Below are 12,193 nucleotides of genomic sequence, written 5' to 3'. Positions count from 1 at the left end.
CTGTCACCAGACCCAAGGGCTTAAAGCCAGCAGGGACAGCCACTGGTGCCACTGCTGAGGCAGGCAGGGGCTGATTGATATTCCATGAATTCCTGCCTGCTCCCCGGTACTGCTCCCCTGCCATGGCCCCAGAGGTACAAACCAGCCAGAGACACTCAAGCAAACGCAAGGTTTGGCTCCAGTACAGCTCGAGTAGTTTTCTTTTAATCCCAGAGAAGTGAAATGCAACATTTTTCGAGTTGGTAATAACATCCAGAGACAGAAGTCCAAGCCCCCTACTAGGTAAAGTCATTTGTGTTTAAGGCACTCTGCAAAACCAGCTTTCCTCTCTCTCTGATTTTCCCCACGCGGCAGCAGAATACCTGGTTTGGTCTGTTCTCCATAGTGACATTCGTCCATCCTGGCTCCTCCCGCCCTCTCCAGGAGCTGGAAACAGCAAATCCAGCGGGAGAAGCACCAGGAGGCCGGGTCAGTAAACAGGGATGGGCAGGGGAGGGAGCACGGGGGCTCCAAGCTTCTGCAGGGAGGGGGCGAGCACCGGGTGCCCTCCCTGCAGGCACCGGAGTGGTTCCCCCTTGCTTCCCCTCCCTGTCAAAAAGGGGATGGGACCGTGGGGACCCCACAAGCATCTCTCCCCAGAGGTGCTCCCAGCAGCACCCCAAAATGCAGGGGGCTGGGTGTGGGGGAGACCCAGCTGCCCCCACTGTGCAGCAGAAATGAGCCCCCCCCCCCCGACTTCCAGTTGTCAATAAATACCAATAAATAACTTAAATAAATAAATAGATAAATAGATAAATAAATAAGGGACCCGAGGATGGGAAGGGGCACCCCGAGGCTCAGGGCACAGGGAGCGTGAGGGTGGGCATTTCCATGAGCTGCCCCTCCCTGAGATAACGGGGTGCTGGTGGGGAAGGGGGGCACAGGGAAAGCATCCCATGGGGTGAAGCCCAGGGGTCTGAGTGCTCACCCAGCTGCAGGGAACGAGCCAAACTCAGACTCCTACATGGGAACTCTCCCCCACCACCTTCCCTCCTTCCTCTGAGCACCAACAGCCCCAGAGCTCCGTCTCCACCCAGGTGTGAACACACACCTTTTCCAACATGCAAAATGCCTGCACGTTTCTGTAAACGCTGTTTGCACGTGTTTCTTTGCGAACAATTTTTGCAATTTTTTTTTTTTTCCCCTTCTTTTTTAATGGGGAAATGCCCACAAAGACAACCCACGCACCAAACCGAGTTAAGTGCATCAAATCCAGCTGTCAGAGGAGCGGGAGTGGGAGCCTGGCAGAAGCCTGGAGAGGTGAACACAGGCACGGCCCTGGGGCTCAGCCAACACCTGCCTGCAGGCTGGGGCAGCCCTGGGGCGTCAGGCACACGGCTACAGCCAGGCATGGAGCCTGACCCTGGCACCAGGATGTTGCAGACATTCATGGAGAAAAATTCAGCTACTTCTGTGTCATGGCATCAGCCATGTGCCAAGGCTCAGGCTGGCCAGCAAATCCCGAAAGGTGGCGATGCTGAATTCAACAGCATCCCTGCAGCAGCGTCCCCACTCTCCCAGACACTGGAGCCACGGCAGTGCCACAGGAGCTCCCCAGGCTGACAGCAGCATGCAGCCACTTCCCATGGGTTCTGGGGAGCTGGCACACCCAGCCTCTGGACACAGCATCCTCTCCCAGCAGGAAGCCTACCTGTTTGCTGGGGAACCCCTTCCTCTGGCATTTTAGCTCTGATGCTGCCAGAGATGTTTCTGTCCCCCTGGGTCAAAAGTATACACCTGCCTTACTGCAAACCAAAAGGTACTTACCCCTCCTCCCCCAGTCCTTAAGGAAAATTGTATTTCAAGTTTCTAGCCCCTCTCCACACACACTTTTTGAGAAACAAAACATCAGCGATGGCAAAAGCTGCCATCAGTCCCACACCAGGACAAAACCACAGTCTCACAAGAGCAGGACATCTTCCCATACCAGCAAGCTCCCTGTGGGAGCTCTGCTGCAGAAAACACAGCAAACCAAAGCTCAAAGCCCCCTCTCCCTCCAAACCCGCCCCACAGCAAGGCTGTAGCCCCTGCAGAACCCCGACATAGGCACGGAAAGCAGCAGGTTCCCAGCCCAGCAGGAGGCCGGGCGGGAAGAGCAGGAGCGCTGGCCCCGCCAGAGGGAAATGTTGCACCAAGGCATCCAAAGGAAACGCTCCCAGAGGAAAAATAAATAAAGAACTGGATCAGCAGCAAACACTACTGAGGGCAATAAATAGCACGGGGATTTCACAGGGATTTTTGGTCTAAGATGCCTCGGGAACCCCTGTGCTGGCACGGAAGTGTCACCCAGCGCTCCTCCCCAGGCTGTCCTGCCAGTGGGATAGCACATGGACCTTCCCAGCAGGAATGGCCTGCATCCCCAGGGCAGCACAACCTCCCCGCAGTGTGAAGAAGGCAGGAGGAGCTGGAGGAGCTGCAGGGCTGCTGCCGGGGAGGACAGAGCAGAGAAAGCAGCAAAAGCTGTAACCACCTGCCCAGGAGTGATGGAGCACCCAGAGCAGCAGCAGCACAGCCATGGTTTATGCCTCTGCTGCAGCTCCGGGGTGAGATCCTGGGAACTGCCAGCTGCATCCCACAGCACCGTGCTGCCCCACGGACCAGCTGATGCCAGCCATCCAGGCAGCAAGGAGTGAGGAGAAAGGCAAGTAAATCCCCCTGCGACCCCTCCCAGGCACAGCAGCAGCAGGAGGCAGCCCCCAGGCAGTACATTCAACTCCCCCTTCCCAGGCAAACCCAGGCCTGCCCTGAACAGCATCCACTCACATCCCTGCCTTCCACAGAGCTTGGGGAGGTACCACAAAGCGTGCTGGCCCCTCCACTGGTGGCTCAGCCAGTAGCCACCCTGCTCCATGGGTGGCTGGGGAAGAGGCCTCCACGTGAGCCAGCATTTGCGTGGAAAACGAGCAAGCACCCAACTTCTAGCAAGGGAGTGGGGTGTGCGGTGAAGCGAAGCGAGTCCAGGGGTACCTCTGGGCTGGGTTGGTGCCACACACACACAGAGCACCCGGGCTGGGAGAACGGCACCGCTCCCCATTTCCCACTGGGCTGAGAACCCCTTCTGCTCCCGTAAGAGAAGGGCCAGCGGGACTCGGGAGGGGAGGCTGAGGAATGCAAAGACGTAGTGCACCTTAAAACAAAAGGACATCTAACCTGCCCTTAGACCTCACTCCAAGACAGAAAAGAGCTATGGCATCTCCTACACTCACAACTACTCCAAACACACCCGGACGCATGCAAAACGTGTCCCGCTCCCGCCGGGCTGCGGAAAACCCCTCCTGGGTGGTGGCACCAGCCAGCACCGGGCTCTGCCCCCTCCCACCCCACTGCCGGCCCTCCCGCCCGGTCCCAGCGGGCAGGCGAGGGGCGGATCATCCATCTGAAATGCATAGGTACGGACACGGCAGGGACACAGGGCAGCCCCCGCTGGCAGCAGGAGCAGCCTCCGCTTCTCCCTGCGGCTGGGTGGGAAGCAGCGTTTGCCACGGGCACGGTTCAACCACGCTCGTGCTCCTCGTGCTGCCCTGCAAGAAAAGTCGAGTCCTTTATGTCAGACGGCCTCTGCGCCAGCTGCAAGTACTCCATTCTGCTTCCTGGGAAATCCTCCAGCTCAGCGAACCCTCTTGCGCGCCCTTGTGCCAGCCAGGCTCTATTTCTGACCGAGGAGGAGCCACGTTTCCAACCACAACAACAAAGGCAGGAGAACCCGAGAGGTCTGCTTTGGCTCGGCAACCCTGTTGGTCTGCCGCGGGCTGGGGGCACCCAGGTCCTCCCCTGCCCTACTTGGGAGGTATCACCACGATGGGCTGCCCTCGCTTGGGTCTCCACATGAGCACCTGGGCGTCGTTGGCGTTGGGCTTCACTAGTGCGTTTGGTGGGATGGGCTCCATCCTGCTGAGGATCCGCGGCTGCTCCTGCTGAGTCCTGCCCACCAGCCGTGCCCGCTGCCCCAGCAGCTGCATGGGGTCCACCTCAATGTCCACTCGCATCCTCCACTTTATAGTCTGCAAGATGATCTTCTCCTTGGTGGTGGTGTTCATGGCCACGAGCCACGTGGTAAAGCTCTGGTCTCTTTTAATCCTGGTCAGCAGCGGCACGTTACTGTTGCTCACGGGCACGGCCCACGTCACGCTGGGGTAGAAATTGTCGTTCATGCTCACCGAGAACCTGGAGATCTTGTTAGTGGGCCCCACCAGGGTCACGGTTTCTGTGGTGTTTCCATACCAGGGGTAGCTCACCCCATCCGAATCGCTGATGGCTTTTACTCGTCCTTCTCGCAGGTCGGGCAGCTCCCAGCTTGACCTAGTGAAGAGGAAGAGGAAGATGAGCAGGGAAATGGCAGCAACAGTGCCTGGCGAGGGATGGGGAAGCCAGCAGCACAGGGACCCTCTGCCTGCCTGCAGCAAACTCTCAGGGACAATCCTGAAGAACAAATTCAGCTTTGGTTCCTTGAGCACATCCAGCTCGAGCCTTCGCTCCGCCAACACAATGCCATTTTAATTAACCTGCAATTAAACTGACTGGGCCAAAACCCACTGCTGAGTCTCTGTGGGGTCACTCTCTCCTTAACGAGCTCCTGTGCTGGAGAACAGCCTTCCCTGTCCCCCAGCTGCAGCACTGTGACCAGGGCACGGGCCCAGCCCACCGGCAGCCCCCTCCTGCAGGAGGAGGCCTGCCTTAAACACCCAGACACCTGCAACAACTGAATCCCACAATCACACCTGCCACCGGCACGATGAAATCCCTGCAGTATGGCCGGGGGGGAGGAACTCGGCCCAAATCTCCGGCCACGCTACCAACACCGCGCGGCTACGGCGAGGCCTGCGCGGCAACAACGCGGGAGCGGCCTTGCAGCAGAGGGGCTGGGGCCACACTTCTGCCCTCCCTCCAAGCGATCACCTCCACTCGCTCCAGCGTGCCCAAGTGCTCCAGTGCCCCACGCACACCAGTCTGTCGTGCCACAAGGACACACAGCAAGGCAGCACAGGGACCTGCTGCTCCCCCAGCACCCACAGACCTGGGGCACCAGCAGCAGGAGTCCACCAGCGAGCTGCAGAACAGACCCCTCTGGACATCTCCCCTCTTTTCCAAAGGCAGAAGACACAGACAGAAAGCCAACAGCTTTGCCCCTCAGCATCCCCACAAGTCACGCTCAGCCTCGGTAAAGGCTGTTTTCCGGCTGCCACTTCTGCCCAGCACCGCAACCCTTCCCTCTTCTAACAGTAGCCAAGGGGACAACTCCGCCAGCACTGCCCGCGCTCCAGTCCCAGTCCCAAAGAAGAAGTGATGCTTGGTGGGAGACAGCGGCCAGAAGGCCCCGGAAGGGCGAGGTCTGGGCCAGCGGGGGGACAGTGCGGGAGCAGCTGTGGGGCACAAGGAGCAGGAACTGTGGGGTGGGGAGCAGGGCTGGGGTGAAGGTGTTGCCCGTGTGTGGCTGTGGCTGCAGAGGCGGGGTAGAGGGGCAGCACAGGGTGCCGGGGGTGCAGCACCCAATGCTGGGATGCAGCACCCAATGCTGGGATGCAGCACCCAGTGCCGGGATGCAGCACCCAATGCTGGGATGCAGCACCCAGTGCCAGGGATGCAGCACCCAATGCCGGGGGGCAGCACCCAATGCCGGGATGCAGCACCCAATGCCGGGGGGCAGCACCCAATGCCGGGGTGCAGCTCCCAGTGCCAGGGATGCAGCACCCAATGCTGGGATGCAGCACCCAGTGCTAGGGATGCAGCACCCAGTGCCGGGATGCAGCACCCAATGCCAGGATGCAGCACCCAATGCCGGGGGGCAGCACCCAATGCCGGGGGGCAGCACCCAATGCTGGAGGTGCAGCACCCAATGCTGGGGATGCAGCACCCAATGCTGGGGATGCAGCACCCAATGCCGGGGGGCAGCACCCAATGCCGGGAATGCAGCACCCAATGCCGGGGGGCAGCACCCAGTGCCAGGGATGCAGCACCCAATGCCGGGGGGCAGCACCCAGTGCCAGGGATGCAGCACCCAATGCTGGGGATGCAGCACCCAGTGCCAGGGATGCAGCACCCAATGCCGGGGGGCAGCACCCAACACCGGGATGCAGCACCCAATGCCGGGGGCAGCACCCAATGCCGGGGATGCAGCACCCAATGCTGGGGATGCAGCACCCAATGCTGGGGATGCAGCACCCAGTGCCGGGGGTGCAGCACCCAATGCCGGGGATGCAGCACCCAATGCTGGAGGTGCAGCACCCAATGCCGGGATGCAGCACCCAATGCCGGGATGCAGCACCCAATGCCGGGGGGCAGCACCCAAGGCTGGGGATGCAGCACCCAATGCTGGGGATGCAGCACCCAATGCCGGGATGCAGCACCCAATGCTGGGGATGCAGCACCCAATGCCAGGATGCAGCACCCAATGCTGGGGATGCAGCACCCAATGCCGGGGGGCAGCACCCAAGGCTGGGGATGCAGCACCCAATGCTGGGGATGCAGCACCCAATGCCGGGATGCAGCACCCAATGCTGGGGATGCAGCACCCAATGCCGGGGGGCAGCACCCAAGGCTGGGGATGCAGCACCCAATGCTGGGGATGCAGCACCCAATGCCGGGATGCAGCACCCAATGCTGGGGATGCAGCACCCAATGCCAGGATGCAGCACCCAATGCTGGGGATGCAGCACCCAATGCCGGGGGGCAGCACCCAATGCCGGGGATGCAGCACCCAGTGCCAGGGATGCAGCACCCAATGCTGGGGGGCAGCACCCAGTGCCAGGGATGCAGCACCCAATGCTGGGGATGCAGCACCCAGTGCCAGGGATGCAGCACCCAATGCCGGGGGCAGCACCCAATGCCGGGGATGCAGCACCCAATGCTGGAGGTGCAGCACCCAATGCCGGGATGCAGCACCCAGTGCCAGGGATGCAGCACCCAATGCTGGGGATGCAGCACCCAGTGCCGGGAATGCAGCACCCAATGCCGGGATGCAGCACCCAATGCTGGAGGTGCAGCACCCAATGCCGGGATGCAGCACCCAGTGCCGGGGGGCAGCACCCAGTGCCGGGGATGCAGCTCCCAATGCCGGGGGGCAGCACCCAGTGCCGGGAATGCAGCACCCAATGCCGGGGATGCAGCACCCAATGCCGGGGGGCAGCTCCCAGTGCCGGGATGCAGCACCCAATGCTGGGATGCAGCACCCAATGCTGGGATGCAGCTCCCAGTGCCGGGATGCAGCTCCCAGTGCCGGGAATGCAGCACCCAATGCCGGGGATGCAGCACCCAATGCCGGGGATGCAGCACCCAATGCCGGGGATGCAGCACCCAATGCTGGGATGCAGCTCCCAGTGCCGGGATGCAGCACCCGGTGCCTGCGGGCGGAGCAGGACAGGGGCCCGCACCGGGCAGCCCACGCCGTTGCCAGCCCGGGCCCGCCCGGAGCCCCGTGCCCTCAGAGCCGTGCCCCGGTGCCCGCCCGCGGTGCTCACACGCCGAGGTCGCTGTAGGTGTTGTAGAACTCCATGTGGTTGCAGGCCTGGATCCAGCCCACCACCCAGGTGTGCCGCCGGGCGATGGGCGGCATGAGGACGCGGGCGGAGGCGCGGAAGTAGGGCGTGCGGTACCGCAGCACCACCGGCGAGCTCTCCTCGATGGCCGTGGCCGCCGGCTCGATGGTGGCCGACACGTCCGACACCACGATCTGCTCGCGGCGCACCCGCGCCTTGCAGGCCACGCTCTGCAGGCACCCCATGGCCGCGGCCGAGCCGCCGTCACCGCGGGCCCGGGGGGGCGGCCGGTCCCGCCGCCGCCCGCCCGCCGCGCATCGCCGCCCGCCGCACGGCGCCCGCACCGGCGCCGGCAGGGCGAAGGCGCCGCCGCGTCTCTTCCGGCCCTCGCCGGCCGCCGTACGCCGGCCGCCGCGGGCACGTGCGCGCCGGTGGGCGGGGCGCGCCGGGAGCGCCGCGCGCGTCACGGGCGGGAGCGGGAACAGGAAGCGGAAACAGGAAGCGGAAACAGGAAGCGGAAACAGGAAGCGGAAGCGGCGCCGGGGCCGCCCGGTACCGGGGGCAGCGCGCGCGCGCCGCGCCCTTGGGGACGCGCCGAGAGCCGGGGCACCGCGGGATAACGGGCAGGGCGCGGGGAGAGGGGGAAGAGGGAAGCGGCCCCGGGCAGGGTGACATGCCGGGTCCCGAGCGGGCCTGGCAGCGGGTGACCGACGCCCGCCTCCCGCAGGCCGCCTCCCGCCGCCATGCCGAGCCCCCGGAGCGGCCGCGAGCGGCGCGGCGGCAGCGGCGGCGGCCGCCCGGAGTTCCTGTCGCTGAGCCAGCGCGGGCCCGCCGCCCCCGACAGCCCCTCCCGCCGCAGGGAGCCCGCCGGCGCCGCGGCCGCCCCGCTGCCCGAGGAGGACTGCATGAAGCTGAACCCGTCCTTCGTGGGCATCGCCCTCAGCTCCCTGCTCGCCGTCGACCTCTGGGCCTCCAAGCGGCTGGGGGTGTGCGCTGGAGAGGGCTCGGCCTGGGGCAGCGCCCGCCCCCTCATGAAGGTCATCGAGGTGTCGGGCCACGGCATCCCCTGGCTGCTCGGCACCTTCTACGGGCTCTGCCAGAGTGACAGCTCGGCGGCCAGGGAGGTGCTGCTCAACCTGCTCTTCGGTGAGGCGGGGGCTCGCCGCGGGGCCGCGCAGGCAGGGGCTGCGGAGGGGGCACCGAGGGATGGGGCACAGCTGGCACAGCCGGAGCCCCGAGAGCGCCGGCTGGTTCTGAGCGAGCTGTGCGGGCTCGCGGGGGAGGCCTGGTGGCACAGGAGTGACCCTGCAGCTTAAGGGCGTGGTGGCACCGGCACGAGTCACCTGTCACAGCTGCCACCACGCACCGGCAGTCTCCCGAGTCACCTGTCACAGCTGCCACCACGCACCGGCAGTCTCCCGACAGCTAAAGCAGGCTACAAAACGCCCTCGGGGCTGAAGCCTCTCGGCTCCCCACAGCGCATTCCGGGCGCAGCTGCCGCCTGTTGAGACGCCAGCCCTTTCCCTGAAAAGCTGCTGTGGCACCACAGACGTCCACCCTCGGCTCCCTGCAGGCAGGGCCTTTGTGGATTGTTCTGTGCCAGCCAGTGAGGAAACCTGGTTTAAAGCACGAATTTTAGCCCCACGTGGTGCAGTATTTCACACACGCACAGAGCAGCCTAGGTGTATTTAAGGGGATTCATTTGTGCTCGTTTAGAAACTGTAACAGCTCCAGGGCACCAGACCTTCTCAGATTCCCTGTTGTTACTCTTGCGTTAAGTTGCAAATAACAGTTCAGTTCTGAATTGACATTTTCTTGGTGGGAAACACAGGTTTGTGCATCTTTCTCATCTAGCAGCACTTGGTTAAATTGGAGCCCCACAGCAGAACTCCAGCCTAACCTTTGCTCCAAGGAGATCTGTCCCAGCACCAGGGCCTTGTCCAGCTCTCAGTGCTCTGGGCGAGAGCCACCCACCTCCCTGGGGATCTGCTGCAGCACCCATGCGGGGAAGGAGGATTCCCTCGTGTCCAACTTGAATCTCCCAGATCCTGTGTAGAAAGAGAGAAAGCAATTGATCTGGTTCTACATGTGGAAAAGAAAAAGAAAATTTGGTCTTAAATGATTAACCAAAGGAAATGAACTGAAATGACCAAAAGATTAGTGTCCAGAAATGTGTCTTAGGGCAAACAGGAGTTGGTCTCTTACACAACAAGAAGTAGCCCTAGCTGTGAGTGCTGTGCTAAGCTGAGCTGACAGGGATGGAGGAAGCACCCTCTGCCCTACATGACAAGCTGCTCTTGCCAAACACTGGCTGAACATTTATCACAGGTACTTTGCCTCTTCTATGACAACAGCCTTTAGCTCTCATGGGGTAAGCCACCATAAATTAGCCTTGATTCATCTCTTGAGAACCAAAGCAGGGTTAACTTTTCCCCCAGCAACAGGGAGAAGGCAGACCCCAGGAGCCCTGGCAGCACACCAGCTCTGAGCATTTCCCACTGACCTGTGCCAGAGTGGAGCGGGTTGATCATTCACCCAGTCGGTTTGACCTGCCGTCACCAGGGCAGACAGCAGTGCAGAGTCAGCACTGCCAGGAAGGGAGCTGAGGAGACTTAGTGCCTCTGCTGCTGCCTTCAGACTGAGGAGCAGACTGGGCCTCGAGTCATGGCAAGATCAGGCTCTGCACAGAGAGAAAAGCCCTGGGGTGCAGGCTGGGCAGAGCCCTCTCGGCTGTGGCAGGCCAAGGGGCTGGTGGTGCAGGGGAGAAGAAGCTGAGGATGTGCTCATTCTGCTGCAGAAGGCCAAGAGCAGCTGTGTGCTGTGCTCTCCCTGCCCGGGTCTTGCAGCTGTAGGGAAAACCATCCCCTTCAGGCAGCTCTGACAGCGATGGCCCTTAGCTGATGGTTCTGCTTTCAGTAACCTCCTGTTCCTGTCTCTCCCAGCGTTGCTGCTGGACCTGGTGATGGTGGCGCTGGTGAAGGGGCTCGTCAAGCGGCCACGGCCCACGCACAACAAGATGGACATGTTCGTCACCATCTCGGTGGACAAGTACTCCTTCCCCTCGGGCCACGCCACCAGGGCCGCTCTCGTCTGCCGCTTCGTCCTGCGCCACCTGGTCCTGGCCGTCCCGCTGCGGGTGCTCGTGGTGCTCTGGGCTCTCGTCGTCAGCATCTCCCGGGTCATGCTGGGCAGGCACAACATGACGGACGTGCTCTTCGGGCTGCTGCTGGGCTACGCGCTCTACGGCGTGGTGGAGCACTGCTGGCTGTCCCCGGCCACCGCGCCCGCCCTCTTCGCGCTCTGGAGCCGCTGACCGACCGCCGGCCTCGGCGCGAAGCAGGGGCCGCGTGCTGGTGTTCTGAGCGCGCACAGGGAGGGGATTCCGGTCCTGAACTGGCATCCTAAACCCCAGCGGTCCGGCCAAGACTTCCACACGAGCGGTGCTGCAGGCTCCAGGGCCTGCACTCAGATGCCTGGTGCTGCCCTGCCCTCCTGTCGGCTGTCAGGCGGGGTCAGCGCTGGCTGTTCCCTGGTGACCAAAACCAGTCTCTGCAGAGCCTGGGGAGGGCTCAGCACACCCATCCGGCAGCTCACTGCTAATACTGTGAATCTGCATGCTCTCGCTGGGCACCTGCAATAGCCCATGGTGTATGTGGTGGCTGTGACTCTGCAGAGGTTTCTCTACAATCACCCCTGTGTCTGTATCCTATAAATACACTGATCATGCTGCTGTCGTAAGCATACCCTGCACAGCCTGCTCTACAACATCTGCCTGGAGGGGACCCACGGGGGTCTCTCCTCAGGGTTAGACAGAGCTTTGCCTCCCTAGGCAATCTCTTCTCTTGCTCTCAATTTAAGTGCTGCACTAAAGGCTAGATGTCGAGCACATGGCTCCCAGAGTCATTGGGGAAGGATGGTGGCACTGAAGGGTTCATCGTTCAGTGAGCAACTCCCAGCAGCAGCCTGCTCCTGAAGGTCTTGTCCAGAGCTCCCCAATTCCTTTTTCCCTCCACAGGGTTTTCAGTTTCTCAAGGGGTAAAACACGTTCACAGCAATTCCCGATCGATAGCGTATTCCAGGCTGCAGAGAGAGTCCTGCAGGGCCAGCCCCTTCCCACAGCCCAGAAATACACCCAGCCCCGGGTCTGAGCCTTGCTCGCACCTCCTGCAGCAAGAGGCCCTGGCTCTGCCAACCACAGTCACGGCTCCCTGTGCTCTAGGCAGGCTGGCTTTCCTCCCCTGGCACCACTGGCAGCCTGTTTTTCACAGGGGGCTGCTGGTCCTTGGCAGGAGAGGACCACAAGGAGCCTCTGTAATGAGCTGGGGCCAAGACTGAGCCAGAAAAATCTTAGAACGCGCTTCATCAGGGACCACAGCCAGGCAGGGAGTGAGGGCTATAGACTAAGCTCAAATAATCAACAGTGCTCCTGGCATGTGGGTAGAGGGATTGGGCCCAGGTGAGGCTCTTTGTGGTCATTGAGGTCCATTAGTGCACTCAGGCCCTGGAAAGCACCAATTAAGTCCATATTAAAACCAGGCAATGTTTTAAGTGTGCTGTTCTCCTGGGTGGAGTGTGCAGGAGCAGCCTGATGGCTGCTGGTACGAGCACCCTGTCACTGTCACTTGTACAGGGGCTGAAATGAAAGTGCTTGACGAGGTTCCCCTGAAGCTGAGCCCTGACCC

The 12,193-nt window shown here is 61.9% G+C and overlaps 2 protein-coding genes across 2 annotated transcripts; one reads left to right on the top strand and one right to left on the bottom strand.

The window, feature by feature from the left end:
- Nucleotides 1-2,316: 2,316 nt before the first annotated feature.
- FAM78B (family with sequence similarity 78 member B) lies at nucleotides 2,317-7,756 on the bottom strand. Its single transcript, XM_053984934.1, has 2 exons — nucleotides 7,494-7,756; nucleotides 2,317-4,338 (listed from the first exon to the last, which is right to left on the bottom strand). Exons 1-2 carry the CDS (start codon nucleotides 7,754-7,756, stop codon nucleotides 3,816-3,818), a joined length of 786 nt encoding a protein of 261 aa, XP_053840909.1. The 3' UTR covers nucleotides 2,317-3,815.
- A 317-nt stretch (nucleotides 7,757-8,073) lies between these two features.
- Nucleotides 8,074-11,259, top strand: PLPP6 (phospholipid phosphatase 6). Its single transcript, XM_053984935.1, has 2 exons — nucleotides 8,074-8,657; nucleotides 10,454-11,259. Exons 1-2 carry the CDS (start codon nucleotides 8,255-8,257, stop codon nucleotides 10,822-10,824), a joined length of 774 nt encoding a protein of 257 aa, XP_053840910.1. The 5' UTR covers nucleotides 8,074-8,254; the 3' UTR covers nucleotides 10,825-11,259.
- Nucleotides 11,260-12,193: the final 934 nt, after the last annotated feature.

Source organism: Vidua macroura, chromosome 9 (genome assembly GCF_024509145.1).
Source record: "Vidua macroura isolate BioBank_ID:100142 chromosome 9, ASM2450914v1, whole genome shotgun sequence".
Classification (NCBI taxonomy): Eukaryota; Metazoa; Chordata; class Aves; order Passeriformes; family Viduidae; genus Vidua; species Vidua macroura.
Note: the sequence above shows the minus strand (reverse complement) of the source record. Positions and strands in the feature narration are given on the sequence as shown.